Source organism: Cladophialophora carrionii (genome assembly GCF_000365165.1).
Source record: "Cladophialophora carrionii CBS 160.54 unplaced genomic scaffold supercont1.1, whole genome shotgun sequence".
In the NCBI taxonomy this organism is placed as follows: domain Eukaryota; kingdom Fungi; phylum Ascomycota; class Eurotiomycetes; order Chaetothyriales; family Herpotrichiellaceae; genus Cladophialophora; species Cladophialophora carrionii.
The window spans coordinates 5092070-5108547 of record NW_008481816.1 but is presented as its reverse complement, the minus strand read 5'-3'; the positions used below and the strand labels follow the sequence as shown (position 1 = coordinate 5108547).

Genomic DNA, 16478 nt, shown 5'->3' with positions numbered 1-16478 from the left:
GCGGACGAGTCGGGTCGGGTCACTGTACGCGATCAATCGTCCGCTTTCGCTTTCGCTTTCGCCTTCTCATCCGTCTCTTGCGCCTCAGTTTCGGTTTCGACCTTCTGCTGCACCCGCTTCCCCTTGGGCACTCTCCTCAGCCAGAAGAGCACGACGGCCGCGGCGGTGTTGAAGACGATATAGCTCCAGAAGATGCCAAAGTTTCGCCACCGATCCTCGTACTTGGCACTCACGCTCTCCAGGAAGACATTCGTGTCATCGCCACTGCAGAAGACGCACTCGGCGGTCGAGCCCGTGCTGTCCGGTGTGAGGTAGCCACCGGCGGCTTCGATGTAGGGAGCGAGGTAGGTGGAGCAGTTCAAGGCTGGGGGCGGCGAGAAGCGCAAAAATTCCTCGGTGGCGCAGGAGATGCGCGAGTTGGCCAGCCCTACGGACAACACACCGGAGAAAAAGTAGGTGAATGGGGAGACGCGATACATGAAGATCCAGAAACCGGGCAAGGCGTCTGGAGTTGCCAGGACACTGGATGATCGTCAGTGAGTAGAGTACTTTACATACTTGGTACAAGTAGGGTTTCACGGAAGGAGGAGCGAAGTCCGACATACCCGCAGAAGATCAAGGACAGAGAATGCAACAAGTTCGTGATGTTCCCGCCGGCCTCGGCCGAGTCCACCGCGGCCATGACCATGTTTGTGAACGTGCCGGCGAAGAGCAAGAAGGCGAGGATGAAGAGGAACATCAGCGCTTGTCGTTCGGCGCCTTGATCCGCCTCCAGGGCGTTCTGACGCAGGCCGATCGGGTAGTACCACGACACGAAGACGAGGAAGGCCGACAGCACGTTCCACGGCATCTCCACTATCGTCATCGACAGCACAAACACTTTCCACGAGTACGTCTTGGACGGCGACTCTCGAGCTTCGTACAGCGTGCGTTGGGCGACGTAGTGAGGCATGATCTGCGAGCACACGTTGGTGAATATCACGAGCAGCATGAAGATGGCAAACATCTGGTTCTGGAGCCCTTTGAGCGAGTTGGGCATTTTCCAAAAGGAGAAGCCGATGAACAGTGCCTGGCAGTCAGTTTAATAGACATATCCTCGTAGATGCTGCCCTTCTCGGGGGTTGTTTTGCAGACTTACGCTGAGCAGACAGAGAGCCACCTTGCTGTACAAGTACGAAGGTGTCCGCCAATACTGTTGAAAGACGCGTCTTTGAACGGTCCAGAACTGAACTCCCAACGGGGCGGCGAACGGGCGTAAGGCATCGGGATCGCTGGGATCGTTGACTGAGACTGGCTGGTGGGCGAACTCCCTCTTCATCCGAGCGAGTTCGGTCTTGATGGCTCGGCGCTCTTCGGAATCGCTCCAGATGGCTGACCAGTCCTTTGCACCGTCAGAACCGGTCGTTGTCGCACCACTTCCAGTCACTTCGAGCATCCATTCCGCTGGATTCTCCCGCCTGCCGCAGGGTCTTGCCCCGTGGCGCTCAAAGTAGCCCGTGACGGTCTCGGACGATTTACCGATCTCGCCGAAATAGAGCGTCTTTCCTTCTATAGAGAGGAGAAGCAGCTCGTCGAAGGCCTGGAACAGTTGTGCCGAAGGCTGGTGGATGGTGCATAGGACGGCTTGGCCGTTGTCTGCAAGCTTGCGAAGAAGCGCGCATATCGACCAAGCAGTCTGGCTGTCGAGCCCTAGAGTGGAAACACACCGGTCAGCGCAATCTCAGCTTGGGTATACGAACAACCGACCAGAAGTAGGTTCGTCAAGGAACAATAGCAATGCAGGTTTTGCTGCAAGTTCGACGCCGATCGTCAGTCGTTTTCTTTGTTCGATGTTCAAGCCTGTAACGATTATCAGAAATCGTCAGTTCGTTCCCAGCGACGTCGGAATATCCGTGGATGGTAGTGTCCTCGTGGTTGATGGATGATCTGGCTACTGACCTTCTCCTGGTACTCCGACAATGGCATCGGCGTAGGGCTCCATTTCGAGAACCTTGATCACCTCTGTCATATATGCGATCTTTTCTGCGCGAGGGGTAGTCCTCGGCTGCCGCAGAAGAGCACTGAACGTCAAGGCTTCTCGAACCGTTGTAGTCGCGAGGTGCAAGTCCTGCTGCTGGACATATCCGGTCTTTCGTTGAAAGCCCGTATCGCGAAGTTGCCCACTGACCAGTAACTCTCCGCTCACGACACCAAGCGTCGCCCGGCTCGCTAAAACGTCAAGTAAGGTGGTCTTGCCGGCTCCAGTGACACCCTAGATGGGAGCATAAGCTTCCTGGTCATCCTGCTACACGCGCAAGAGGCAAGAAGTACTTACCATCAATGCCGTGAGACGGCCGGGTTTGACCCATCCATCGATCTGATGTAAGAGCCGTCGAGTCGTCTTCTTGACCTTGATATCGTAATTGACATCGCTCCACTGGAAGACTGCAGTCTGGTTCTGGAGACCCGACGGGGCATGCAGCACGGGTCTTTCGTGCCTCAAAATATCTGTGCTGATTCCGTTGCCAGTGTTGGCTTCTTCATCCGCTTTCGATGGGATATAAGGCACACGGCCTCGTCGAAATAGTAGGATCTCGCCTTTGGACTTCTTGGCCGAGATGTACTCGCTAGCTATCAGGTAGACGGCGCAGCCAAAGATCATCAACGCAATCATAACGCCCAAGTTCCTGACGGCCAATGTCAATATACTTTGTCTTCTCGCGGACTCTGTCTGAGGCCAGGAACAAGCCACTTACCTCCACAGATGGCTTACGTAGTAACGGAAGTTGACGGCCAGATAGGTATCTCCATCGACAACGTCTGCTCCTGCAGCCGCTCCGGTAGTTGCGCAGATCCTCTCAGTCGGGGAGACTCCGCCGAAACCTGGGCCCTCGGGAATGAATCTTGAGCATTCGATCGTTCGATCGTGGAACTGGCCATGTCAGACATCGCAAACAATCAAGGAAATACATCATGTCCGTACTTCATTGATCATCAGTGCTTCGAACGCATAAGCAACGGGGTTGAGGTAGTTGAGCCATCGGAACCATGGGTGCATGTCTTTGATCGGGATGGTGAATCCGGTGTAGATCGCGAGAGCAAGACTGAATAGTGACGCAGGCACCAGGGCCTGGATTGTTAGTATTCGAGGGAGCGAGGGGGAGAAAGTTCGGTACCTCTGGCAACGAGCGAGACAATGCGCCTATGCAGCGAAAGTACATTGACATGGTCAATGTACAGGTGAATGTAAAAAGCAGGAATACAAAGAAATGACCGGGCGTGCGACGTAGATTCGTCATGAAGTAAAGGGTCAGGTTGAATCCGAGCGAGGTAAGGACCTTGTTGGGCAGATCGCAAATCATCGAAGCTTCGACATGTCAGCTGGACGCATACGCCACAGGCACATGTCTCCAGGCTTACCGATTGCTTCAGCGAACGGATGATAGAAGGCATACCTGGCTTGTTTCTCCACGATCGGCCGTTGCGCGTACAAAGTCATGACCTGCCCAGCATTAATTAGTCAAGCCACTGTGTGGTGTCGAACGTGGACAATACCTCGAGAGCACTAGCGAAGGAAGCCAGCAAGATCGCAAAGAAGAGGAGAGCCCCCCGGCTGTAGAGCGAGCCCGTGTCATTGCGGAGATTGTAAAAGATGCTGCCGATCACCAGTGCCATGATCACGTTGAAAAAGGCGCCGCTGAGGACAATGGCCATATCCCCTCGTAGTCTCTGGAATCCTCGGCGGACACATAATGACACTTGCTGTGGTACCGAGAGCGTGTACGGTGACTTGATACGCCTGTAGGGGAGAAGAAAGGTTAATTACTAAACAGAATCTCGATGTCAGTCCTTGACGTACTGTGATTTTGCCTGGACCGCTCGACGGGACTTCTTGAATTCATCCAAAGACGCTCCTCCAAGAGGATATTGCCTGTCAAACTCTTCGATGTCGCGCAGCAGCCGTGCGCGGTCTTCGCTCTGTTTCCAGCAAGCCGCGAACTCGTCTGGTGTGGATGGTGTCTTGCCTTCGAAGCCCGGCCGGATCCGTCGTTCCAGCGGGTTGGTCAGTGATGTGAGGAAGTCGGCAGTCACTTGCCGCGGTGGACACTCGAAGCCTAAACTGACGAAGAAGCGTTTCGCCTCGTGAACTTTCCCAAAGTAAATCTGTCGGCCTTCGTAGAGCACAGCAACTTTGTCGAAGACCTGTGCACGTCAGTGGTGACTAACATACTTTGTTCCCATAAGCGAGACCTGCGTCATAGATGGACTGAGAGGCTTGATAGACTGTCACAAGAGCAGTCGCTCCCGTGAGCGAAGTTGACGTTCGAAGCGTGCGCACGAATTCAAGAGCGGTGGAACTGTCGAGTCCGCGTGTGCTGTTGTCCCAGCATTGTAAAGTGCTGCCCCCGATAGCACTGCAAATCATGTGAGTACAAAGCGCATAGTTGTCTGGAGTGGGAAGCAAGACGGTAGTCGGCTTCGAGGTCACACGGTCTCGGACCTGACCCTGTTTGGCCATATATCATGGTTGTCGGTGTGGGAAGAGCTTACACTTCTGCAATGCTGACACGTTTACGTTCGCCACCAGATACGCCCCTAACGAAGTCGCTGCCAACCTAATGTGCGTTTCAGTACGAGCCGCGGAAGTTGGATTTGACCCTACATACGATTGTGTCGACCGTATGGCTTAGTCCAAATGCTGCCATGACAACATCACGGAGATGTGGCGCGTACATCTAGGAGAAGAATCAGCATTAGCATCTCCAGCACCTCGTCATGGGAGAGGAGGGCGAGAAATTTGAAGGTCTTACCTCTCGAGTCACCCCAGGCATGAGATTTCGGGGAGTCTTGGAAAAGTCAGTCGATCAAGCATTCAACGTAAGGATCGTATCGACTTGCCCTTGCGCGAGCCGCGAAGTCGAGAGTCTGGCCCACAGTCAATTGAGGAAAGTGTGCATCGACTTCTGCCTGGTAGGTGCACTCCCCCCTAAAGTCTTTGTGCATAGTCTCCTTTGGGATGCCCTGGTAGTTCAAGTACGAATCCTTGCCGATGTAGAATCCATTGGTTTCTCCGGCGATGGTCTTGAGGAATGTCGAACAACCACTGCAACTGTCAGCATGCCACAGTCCTGGAGCGAGCAACTTCTCAGTGTGACTTGCCTTCCAGGTCTCCCGAGCACTACAAGCATCTCTCCACTCTTGACAAGGCCGTCAAAATCTCTCAGGATTTGCACCCTGGGCTTGGTCTCCCTGCCCACGAGTCGTCTAGCCCATTTGAGCAACACGATGGCGTAATTCCCGAACGTCTTCTGGTAATCCATTGGATCCCCTAGACCGTGCGCTGACAGGTTCTTGTATGCTACCCCAGCAACCCCCTTTGGATACCGTTCAGGATCTCGAGATGCAATGTTCATGACAGCTTCGAGCCATGCTCTCACACGGAACTCAGCTGATGATGGGTCGAGCTGAGGATTTCGGGATCCAGAAAAGGGGTTAACTGCTTCAGATTTCTCGTCCTTAACCTCGCCTAACGAGGCTACCTTTGCAAGCACATTGACCTTGTCCACGTCTATCTCAGTCATAGATGAAGGGGCTGTCATGATGGATTCGACTTTTTGCCGAGCGGCCACCAGGCTTTTATCTTCGGACGCTTCGACGGCTTGGCCTGCTGAGTGTTGGTGACTCGCCCCATTGCCTACGGTCTCTTGGAAATAGCTGGGACGCCCATCCTCGTAAACAAGCTTCATCTTGGGATCCTTCTTGAATTCACCCATCGGAGCGCTTACCCACTCGCCGTCGGCCATCAATGCGACACTACAGTGCCACGGGGTAGTGAACCCCGTTTTTGTATTGAGCAGACTCATGGATACCTTATGCTCGCCGGTCGATTGATGAATAGAAAGGCGTAAGTAGTTCGGGAACGCGTGGGCTACGGCCCCAGCAAAAGCCTGTTGTCGTCATGGTTAGCCCCTGTGAAAGACCGGTTATAGATATATGCCTTAGTCCACTCACATATCCCCGAACTAGCATCTCCTTTGCTAGATACTTGACATCTCTCTTGTACCCGTGGTTCGAGCGACCATTGCCCACTGGGAAGACGTACTTGAGGTCGGACTCCAAGAATCTTCGGTATCCAAGGTAGGTCAATTTGGTATCGGGCTTTGTCGCAATTTCGTGGTCAATGTCGATGTCATCTTTGCCAAAATTATTCAAGATGAATCGTCGGAAGTTGGTGGCATTAGCCACATAGGTGATCTCATCCATCTTCTCTGGCAAAGGGAAATTGACGAAATCTCGGATCCAGGAGAAACGGATGCGGTCAAACCCCTTCTGCACAGCCATTGCGCGGAGGGCTTGTCCGTAGGCCCAGGTGTCGCGATCCGAAATGCTCAACAAGTCTAGGGATGCAGATCAGCCTCGGACCGAAGATGCTGAAGTAGTCTACGCAGCATGGGACACACCATTGTAGACCAAACCATCTGAGATTATGGTACACCTCGCGCCAGGCGCATAGATTTCACCAATCCGCAGACACATGTCGTTGAGCCGCTTCAGGGCAATCTCCTCGGCCTTGTCGGGCAGGGTACCGAGGACTTTGTAGACTTTATTGGCCGACCTGGATATTGGTGGTGTCAGTCTCGATTCCATCACCTGGTAGCCTCCCAGGACGTGCTCTCGTCCCGCATCTTGTACCTCTTGACGATCCCAGAGGGAAAATCGAACTCGAGGCCTGATAGGGTAATGAAAGTACATACTTGAACGGAAATGCAGGCAAACATGTTTCCACTTGAGCTCCCGCTGACACGAACTTTTCGATGACGGCCAGGAACTTCGGCCTCCCAGCCTCAAGCTGTTGTCTGGTATCGCTGAATTTGTTGAGGGCGTAGTCGAAAATAATTTCCAAGATCTTGTTCGAGGTTTCAGAAGGGCGAGCTTCGACGACGACAGATTCCCGAATGGATATCTCCAGGACGGACAACTTAGAGCTAGAAGACTCTATGACAGTCGTCTCGTTGGCCACCGGGGCGTCCGAGTTGATGGAAAGCTCACCATCTGCAAAGTGGTTTCCAGGCTGGGCAGCATAGAGGACAGGCTCCATGGTGGGCAAAGACGGAGCAACTGTGCCAGACATGGTCAACTTCACAAACCGGACTGAGACGAGTCGTGCGCCGATTGGAACTCAACGACAACCCAGAAAACCAGCAAAGATTGGAGGGCAAATTCCACGACCTCGTTTAAATCCTTTTCATTTTTTCAGGCTGAGGATCCGAAGCTGCACTCCATCTAAGCACAGGAGCATCCGGTATCCTTTAGTTCGTCATCCTCCAACGCCTTCCATCCTCCTGCAAGGCCCGGGCGCCGGGCACAAGGAAATGGTTCGACTTGGCGAGACAAAGACGACATTCCTGCCCATCTGTGAAGCGAACTAATAATGTGCTCACTCTCGAGATTGCATACGGACCAAGCCTGGAGCTGCAATACCATGTTTACCATCGGTAGAACACGGTGAAATCCATTACCTGAGCGAACTGCGTTGATTTCGTTCTGATACCTACCGGTAATTATTTGAAACTTGGGGCCGTAATTGTTCTGATCGCAAAGTCGTGAGCATGTGGACAGGGGCTTCTAGGATCCACCCCTGCTTGGAGCTTATAATGTGCTCATTACTCCTGGTTGCACGTTAGCCGCAATCGGCAACAGATTGGATCAGTTAGTCAACTTGGTGCTTTGTTGCTCGATGAGGTGCGAGTGCTTCGGACGTTACTTTGCCCCGTGCTGCTTCCCCAACCGTTGATGCCGTTGAAGGACTCTCGGATCGTTCGTCGAGATGCCTTAGTGTTTCTGCGGGATGAGATTTCAGCTTGGCGGGGAAGAGAGCTTGAAAGGTTTGCTCCTGCATTCTTTGCGGAACTTTGAATGTCGACCAGAAGGAAACCCTGCATCAGCTGATGTCTCCAGGGGATACGAGGAAATTTACACATGGTTTCTCTGGGGTCGTGGACAATGATCCTCGGGACAGGGCGAGGGCTATCTTCTACATGGTGTTTAGGAGTAGATGTACACTGACTGTCTTTACATTATATTCTTGTGAAGTAGATGTATTGTTACAGTGGTGTTGATACCTGCTTCTCGTAGGTACTTCTAGCCGCGCATGGATCACAAATTATTATTATATTATTTACTATGAAACCTACCACTGATTTCAATATTTACGCTTCCTATTAATCCCGCGGCAGACATTATTACACAGATATCTTCAGGTAATGCCACGACCTTTGCCAGAATTTCGCGCTGGATACCTCAGTGCCATCACCCAGCCGTGAGGCCCATCAACTCTCGTCACATAGCCGCCAACTGCATGTCGGCGAACACCCTGACGGAGGTGTCGAGGCTCGGAACAACCTTGCGAACCTACAGGGATCACGTGGTCCTTGGCTTGGTGCACCCCTCGTTCCCATGGAAGAATTCCTCCCGCCTAGGGACGGCCCTGGCGTTAGTGGACCTGGTGTCAGCCGGTGTGAAAGATCGACAGCACGCCGTCTGACCGTGCAGAATTGTCAGTGCATAACGGAAACTCTTGATCTATCGTCGTTCTGAGTAACCAATACCACTCGTCTCAAAGCTAGGTACAATACACTGTATCGGGCAGGATCGAGAAGCAGAAGAATGCCGTCTGTCCCTGAATTCATTAGAGGGAGAATTAGCGTCAACTAATGCAAGGTTGGAGCGGCGGCACTCCTTCATTGCTTGCCAGGAAGTTGATTACCTGTTCGAATGATGCCCCTCATCATTCAGACCATCTCATATACATGGGTGTATTGGCTATGTAGAGCAGCAGGGGCCCATATAGCCTGTTTCATTCAATGAATCCACGACTACAACGGTAGGGAGTCATGGTGGCTGCCTTGGCTGGAGGGTGTCCACCTGGTCACGACGAACGATATGCCACCCTCGTACCCCATGGACGCGAAGGCACAGTGCCGAGGCCTGCTAATCTCCTGAGACCTAGACACAGTCCGGCGTGATGGATGAGCACATTAATAGTGCAGCAGTTGCCGATGTTCCGTAAGTGTATCCGCTTGTAGGTCTGGGTGGAACCATCTGAGCAGGCCCTGATAAGCTGGAAATGGGAATCTGAGGGTTGTCTGTTCCTGGTTCGAGATATACTGCCTGACATCAAACCCACCTTGAGACTTGCTCCAGATTGTCACGATGGCGATCGATAACTCGTTGGACTATGGCAGGAGACTCATACCGCAGATTCTAGATCGACTGGCTGCTCTGGATCCAGATCGTCTTGTATACTCAGTCGCAGCATTCCCGGACGGTTCTCCCCAGTTCCGGCATATCTCTGCACGCGATTTTGCAAAGGCCGTGGACAAGACAGCATGGTGGCTTCACGATCAAGTCGGGACAAAACATGGACTCTCAAACGGAGGAGGCAACGAAACCCCAAACGGCCATACTCAGGAACCACCAAAAATCCAACCCTTGGCTTACATCGGACCGCGTAAGTCCTCTATATACGTGAGCACAGGAGCGCATGATGTTAACGACTCCACACAGATGATCTGCGCTATGTTCTGTTAACTTACGGTGCCGTCAAGGCTGGGTGTGCTGTAAGTATGCAAGTATCAAGCAGCATGTCACACAGAAAGTGCTGAAGACTTTCTCACAGGCCCTTTTTCTTTCCCCGAAGAACAACGTGGCGGGTGCATTGGCCGTTCTCAATGCGGCAGGTTGTGATACCTGGGTTAAACCGCACGAGCAGCCGATGCTTCCTTTAGTGAAGGATCTCCTACAGCAGAAACCCATGAAAGTTCTAGAGCTACCAGGAGTTGACGAACTCCTCGACGCCGAGTCTACAAAGCCTTATATCTATGACAAGACATTCGAAAGCGCAATTAACGAACCGTTCTGCATTTTGCATACATCAGGAACCACGGGGTTTCCGAAACCGATCTCGTGGACCCATGGTCTGGTCGGCACCATGGATGCTGTGCGGCTGCTTCCTCCTACCGAAGGCGACGCTGGCCTTGCTCCGTGGACAGACAATTGGAATGCGGGCGACAGGATATACTCTTCGTTCCCTATGAGCCACGTGAGTGACTCCCCATTCTCGTGTCCAATTGTCCATAGTGCAACACTGACTTCCCAGGAAGGGTGCGGGTATCATCATGGATATTCTGATGCCTTCACTGTTCAACCTGCATTGCATTCTGGGGCCGTCAGGTGTCCTACCGAACCTCGGACTCATAGAGTCCCTGGCCGACCATGCAAAGATTGACATCTGGAGCATGGTTCCATCATTGGTGGATGAGCTCGGGGAGAATCCTGATGTGCTGGCGAAGTTCAAGCCTTCCAAGTTCATCTGTGCTTCCGGTGGTGAGTAGTGCAATGTTCCCAGAGAAGTAGTATTGCCTATCTGACTATTTTCCTCGACAGGGCCCGTCAGCCCAATTATTGTGTCAAAGGTCAACGAAGTGATCCGGGTCCTCAACCTGACGGGCACCACAGAAGGCTTATTTATCGGTAACCTCTGGGTAGAAAGAGGTGACTGGCATTGGTTCGCATTCCACCCCTATTCCGGCTTCGAGTTCAAAGAGATCCAACCCGGTGTATTTGAGCATTGGGTGCACCGAAATGAGCACTGGGCATTGTTCCAGGGCATCTTTCATACTTTTCCGAACCAGCAGTCTATCAACCTCAAAGACTTGTATATCCGGCACCCCTCCAAACCACATCTTTGGGCGTTCAGTGGAAGGAGTGACGACGTGGTCGTCCTCTCCAATGGTTACAAGATCTCACCTTTGGAGACGGAGGCATTGGTCACAACACACCCTGCAGTCGACGGCTGCCTTCTCATTGGGACAGGGAAGTCTCAGGCCGGTTTGCTCATTGAGCTCAAAGACCCGTCCGCAAGGAACAACGAGCTGTTCGATAGCATCTGGGCCACGGTGGAGAGAGCCAACAACATGGCTTTTCAGAAAAGCCGACTGCAAAGACAATACATTGCTTTTGCCGATCCGGACAAACCCTTCATCCGGACGGACAAAAGAACCATCAAACGGCGCGCAACTTTGGACCTCTACGCAGATTTTATTGATCGCTTCTACAGCACAAGGGACGAGGACGCGAACAGCGAAGACATGGATGCTTTCACGGTGGACACCAGCTCAGTCGAGACCATCACAGACTCTATATGCCACATCATGAGTTCGATATTGCCTGATGTCGAGAGTTTCCCACCCGATGAAGACGTCTTTGAACTGGGTTTAGACTCTTTGCTTGTGTTCCGCGTGGTCAAGGCGATTCGAGCTGCCACAGGACTTCAGGAACAGCTTGCACCACGACATCTGTACGCAAATCCTACTATCGCCGAGTTCGCTGTCCAAGTTGCAAGGATATTGGACGAAGTCAAACCTGCCAACAAAGCGGTCGAGGACGTGACCCACGAAGCGGCTCCAAACGGCACCACAGACTCGCCGCCTGCTCGCCACGCAGAGGCCAACGTGCAAAGCAAGATAGTCGAACAGAAGCGACGACTGGGATTCAAGATGAACGCGCTGGATGCGGTCAACCCCAATCACTACATGGGGTTGAACTTCTACTTCGCCCTTCGGCCAGGCGTCACTTTCCAAGAAGCTTTCGCAAAGTTGCAGAATGGTCTTGCACGTGCGTTTGAAGTCATACCTGAACTGGATGGGAAGATGATGCTCGCTTCGGAGCATGAGTTCGGGTACAAGAAAGGCGGATATCGCATCACGATTCCGCCTCACCTATTGCCTGCCTCTTCGAAGCCGAGACAGCTGATCTACAAGGATCTCTCCAAAGTGCTGCCGTCCTTTGAAAAAATGCGACATGCTAATTTCGCGCCTTCCCTGTTCAATGACAACCTGGTCCTCGACTGCCACCCTTTCCCGGAAATGCCCGCCGACATCTTGGTTGCCCAGGCCAACTTTGTGGAAGGGGGCTGCATCCTGGCCACCAACTTCATCCACACCTGTCTCGATGGCATCGGCGTCATGGTCGCTCTGCGTGTCTGGGCTGAGTGCTGCAGATACCTCGAGGGAGATCAGACAGCAACATGCGGGTGGTTTGATCCCGAGAGTTTCAATCACAGCTTACCTGAGATCCTCCACGAAGAGGGAGGGTACGCGAAAGCTGCTCACGAGGTAGACCCTGGAGTCTGGGGATTTCTGCCCTTCTTTCGCCCGGACGATCCCATTTCGGATCACGATCAGGTCGACCATCTGGGTCTCCTTGAGGAAGGAAATCACGTCAATGGAGTCCCCAAAGCCAATAACAATCGCTCTCCAAAGCTGGCTCTCCCTCCGGTTCCAGTCTTCCCGCGTCAGCCTGTATGGCCGGCTGCTCCCGCTGAGCGATCTTTGAGCACAAGTGTGTTCTTGATTCCTCGCGAGGGTATACAAAAGCTCAGAGAAGAGGTTCTTGCCGATATGGAGGTGAAGGGGCCTGCCCCGTCCATCAGCGACATCGTGCAGGCACTCTTTTGGCGTGTGTCGGTCAGGTCACGATATCGTGTTGCCAAAGACATCCGGGACGCAGGTTTTGGACCCGATGACATGTCCATTCTGGAGCTACCGATTGATGGCCGGCCTTACTTCTCGCCGTTACTGCCCTCATCCTATATGGGCAGTATGCTCATTCTCAATCGACCCACCATGCCGATCGAGACGCTGTGTTCACCTGACACAAGCATCGCGCGGATTGCCTCCCTTATCCGCGAAGCAGCGGCACGGATTACTCCTTCTCTGGTTCATGACGCATTCACGCTTTTGAGGTCCATGTCCGATTACAGCAAACCTGCCACGGCGAACATGGGCATCGAGCATATGCATGCGATGATCTCCAATATGATGCTGTTCCAGACAAAGGAGATTTCCTTTGGCGACGCCTTCTTTGCCGGAGGCAGTCCGGAAGCCATGCGGCCCCAGATCGAGCGAGGTCACCGACGTTTCCGGTTTCTGCTCATTTCTCCATTGAGAAAAGACGGCGGCGTGGAGCTCGTGCTGGGCACGCTGCCCGAGGAATTGAAGATGCTGAAGACAGATGAGGAGTTGATGAAGTATGCAAAGCTCGTCGACAGCCAGAAAGATGGTCATGTGTAGCGTAGAGCAGTTGCGAGTCAACGGCAATCGGACATCACTGTCACATAGTACTTGCATCTTCAGATCAATGTTGAGGCCCGGAGCAAAGAAACGCATTGCGGCGCTAACCGCATTGAGTAATTTGCCCCTGTTGTCCTTCCCGATCTGGCAAACATTCAATCGGAGGGACCTCGCAAAGCCTGCGGTCGAGAATCGAGTAGAAAGCTAGATTGGAGAGTTTCCACGCAGGCATGGTGCTCGCTTCCACAGGGAGGTAGGGCTTCGCGATAGCATTTCTCTGACATACCTAGGTAGACGAACCACCGATTCTACTTACACGCTCGTCTCGTACCGCAACAGTACGCCTCCATAGAGCGATCTGTACACGGCATTACCATTACAGTTTTGCAAAAGTTTGCGGGCTGGCAATACTTACTTGCTCGACCAAGACAACAAGCGTCGCATGGCCGAAATGCACCAATGCACGTTCCGGCCCGGATCAAATTGTATGCGAGCGCTTATCGAGCCGCAATTGGCTCTCGCTTGTATTTCGCTAGTTCGAGGCGCCTCGCGAGCTCGCTAGTCTAATGTGCTCAAAGGTGAGCACATTAATAGTAGTAGACACGCCTTGAGCACATTATGTACAGAAGACCCATCGTGAGCAAATCCCAAGGAACTACTGGCGCTATTGCCAAGAATGTAAGCGTGGTGACCTTGCAAACTAAGAAAACTAAGCTTAGGACGGAAATTCGGAAAGCGGCGAGGAAGACACTTACTGGCTTCGTCTATCGATGCGATGCGCGTGGGCTCTTGAGCAAGAAATCGTCTCTCTCGTCGTTTAGACGCATGGGAGCCAATTTCGGCACACGTACCGTACCGTTCCATGCTCGTTCGACATTTCTGAAATATTTAGCGACGGCTGGAGAACAAGGGGCCGAAGAATGGAGCATTAGTATTCGAGAGACCCTTTTGATCTGTCGCTGTTTTGTCCTTGAAAGAAGACCCTTCGGGCAGTTCGTCGCCCTATTGAAGATTTCGTGCACCCTCCCAGAGGCTCGGTGCTGCTACTCACTTCTTCTCCTATCCTTCGCTCTTCGATCCTTTATATTCTTCTTCGTTCGACTCCGTCGGGTCAGTCTTTCCTATGGTGGCATTACCACCACGCAGCTGAACATCTGGCAAAAATCGACTGTCCGACAGCCAACTATCAAGCTATGGCGAGTACGAACGACTTCGACAGCGACGGCAAAGTCCCCCACAATGTTCACGATACCGTGCGCGAAGCCACAGGGCAAGACCTCGAGCATCCTCAAGTGCTACCATCAGACGATAACTCGGTGGACCCTAGATTCCAGGCTGGCGTCCAAGATATCGAGGCCGTGACCATCTCGTGGTCCACCACTGCCCTGGTGATCGCCTACGCTTTGATCTGGCTGGTTTACTTTGTCCAAGGCCTCGTGGCAGGAGTCAGTGGCAGCCTGCTTCCTTACGTGACTTCGTCCTTCGCTCTGCACTCCCTCACGCCCACCACCGGCGTGCTGAGCTCCGTCATTGGCGGCGTCACGAATATGAGCATCGCCAAAACTGTGGACATCTTCGGTCGCCCGCAGGGGTTCCTCTTCTGCGTGGTTCTTGCGACGGTCGGCCTCATCATGGCAGCCGGCTGCAACAACGTCGAAGCTTACGCTGCGTCACAAGTCTTCTATACCGTGGGAATCAATGGAATCGGCTACAGCCTGAGCGTGTTTGTCGCCGACATCACCTCGCTGCGGCACCGAGGTCTTGTCCAGTCCCTGTGCGCCTCGTCCAACGTGATTACACCTTGGCTGGGCGGACCCATCTCCACGGCGTTCTTGAACGGAGCGGGCTGGCGCTGGGCGTTTGGGATGGAGAGTATCCTCGTTCCCGGCGTCACCATCCCGCTGTTCGGGCTGTTCATGTACCATTTCTTCAAGGCCAAAAAGCAGGGCGTCGTGCCGAAGCGAAAAAGCGGACACACAGTATGGGAGTCGGTGACTTATTACGCGCACGAGTTCGACCTCATGGGCCTCTTCCTGCTGTCGGCTGGCGTCGCGTTCTTCCTGCTGCCCTTCAACCTGTACACGCAGCAAACGAAGGGATGGAACTCGGCCATTATCATCTGCTTCCTTGTGCTGGGCATTGTGCTGCTGATCGGATTCGGGGTGTGGGAAAGGTTCTTTGCGAAGAAATCCTTCATCCCATGGAAATTGATGCACGACCGCACCGTCATCGGCGCCTGTCTGCTTGCCTTTGCCCTGTTCTTCAGCTACATGTGCTGGGGCGTGTTTTTCGGCTCGACCCTGCAAGTGGTCAACGATCTGAGCGTTACGCACGCCAGCTACGTCGTGGCAACCTACACCGTGGCCGGCTTCTTCTTCTCCATCCTGGTCGGCGCCCTGATGTCGTACACGGGCCGTTTCAAGCCCGTCACGCTCTACCTCACGATCCCGCTGTCGATCCTCGGCTCCGGCCTGATGATCCACTTCCGCCAACCGACGGGCAATGTCGGCTACATCGTCATGTCCCAGATCTTTATTGCGTTTGGCAGCGGCGCCATCATGCTCACCGATGAGATCGCCATCCTGGCCGCCGTCAAGGAGCAACAGTACTTTGCCGTCGCCATCGCGCTGGTGTCCATGTGCGCGAGCATCGGCCAAGCCGTGGGCCTCACCGTCTCCTCGGCCATCTGGCAGGGTGTCTTGCCCGAGCGGCTGGCGCTGTACCTCCCCGAGGAGGAGCTTCCCAACTTGCCCTTGATCTCCATGGATATTGTAACTCAGCTGTCTTACCCGGTGGGCACGCCGACTCGACTGGCTATTCAGCGGGCGTACGGTGATACGCAGAAGGACCTGTTCATTGCCGGTACTAGTGTTTGGGTCATTGGGATTATCGGAACTCTGATGTGGCGGAACCTCAATATCATTGGTATCAAGCAGACGAAAGGTCGCGTCTTTTAAGTTTGTGTTGGGGTAGAAGTCGGTCGCATGGCTCGAGGTGATTGAAGTATTAGCTGTCACGAAGCGCGTGCCTCTCCGCGATCCTCTCCGTGTTCATAATAAGCATATAAGCTAAGATGTCCAATAATCCAGCATAGAGTGCTCGGATTCTCAGTCTCTTCTAGGTGGTCCCTAGGGGGCTGTGGATCTCTCCTTGATATTTACCCTGTCGTGCAAAGCGCGGCATCCCCAACCAACTCCTCTGAGAGAGCGTACATTAGCTCGAACGCGACACGACTTTGTAGCGGGTAATACCTCCGTCTTGAGGAACGCTGGTCAAAAAACACTTCTTCTTGTGCTGGAAATGCCTTAAGATATCGAACGACAAATGGTCTCATGGCGCTCTACGGACTATAAACTGCTGAATCGT

At 53.3% G+C, this 16478-nt stretch overlaps 3 protein-coding genes across 3 annotated transcripts; 2 read left to right on the top strand and 1 right to left on the bottom strand.

Annotated features, from left to right (window-relative positions):
• Positions 1–32: 32 nt before the first annotated feature.
• G647_01832 (uncharacterized protein) lies at positions 33–7078 on the bottom strand (the record flags this gene model as incomplete). The annotated part of the gene is made up of 21 exons (XM_008725231.1): positions 33–522; positions 606–1069; positions 1139–1689; positions 1747–1839; positions 1939–2251; positions 2315–2666; positions 2736–2911; positions 2963–3109; positions 3156–3346; positions 3400–3481; positions 3535–3778; positions 3839–4182; positions 4211–4394; positions 4531–4595; positions 4647–4715; positions 4858–5083; positions 5136–5158; positions 5214–5927; positions 5992–6377; positions 6441–6595; positions 6735–7078. The coding sequence occupies 21 exons, from the start codon at positions 7076–7078 to the stop codon at positions 33–35; spliced, it is 5613 nt and encodes a 1870-aa protein (XP_008723453.1).
• A 2114-nt stretch (positions 7079–9192) lies between these two features.
• Positions 9193–13112, top strand: G647_01831 (uncharacterized protein; the record flags this gene model as incomplete). The annotated part of the gene is made up of 5 exons (XM_008725230.1): positions 9193–9490; positions 9547–9599; positions 9659–10081; positions 10143–10365; positions 10426–13112. 5 exons carry the CDS (start codon positions 9193–9195, stop codon positions 13110–13112), a joined length of 3684 nt encoding a protein of 1227 aa, XP_008723452.1.
• A 1193-nt stretch (positions 13113–14305) lies between these two features.
• Positions 14306–16069, top strand: G647_01830 (uncharacterized protein; the record flags this gene model as incomplete). Its single annotated transcript, XM_008725229.1, has 1 exon — positions 14306–16069. The coding sequence occupies one exon, from the start codon at positions 14306–14308 to the stop codon at positions 16067–16069; it is 1764 nt and encodes a 587-aa protein (XP_008723451.1).
• Positions 16070–16478: the final 409 nt, after the last annotated feature.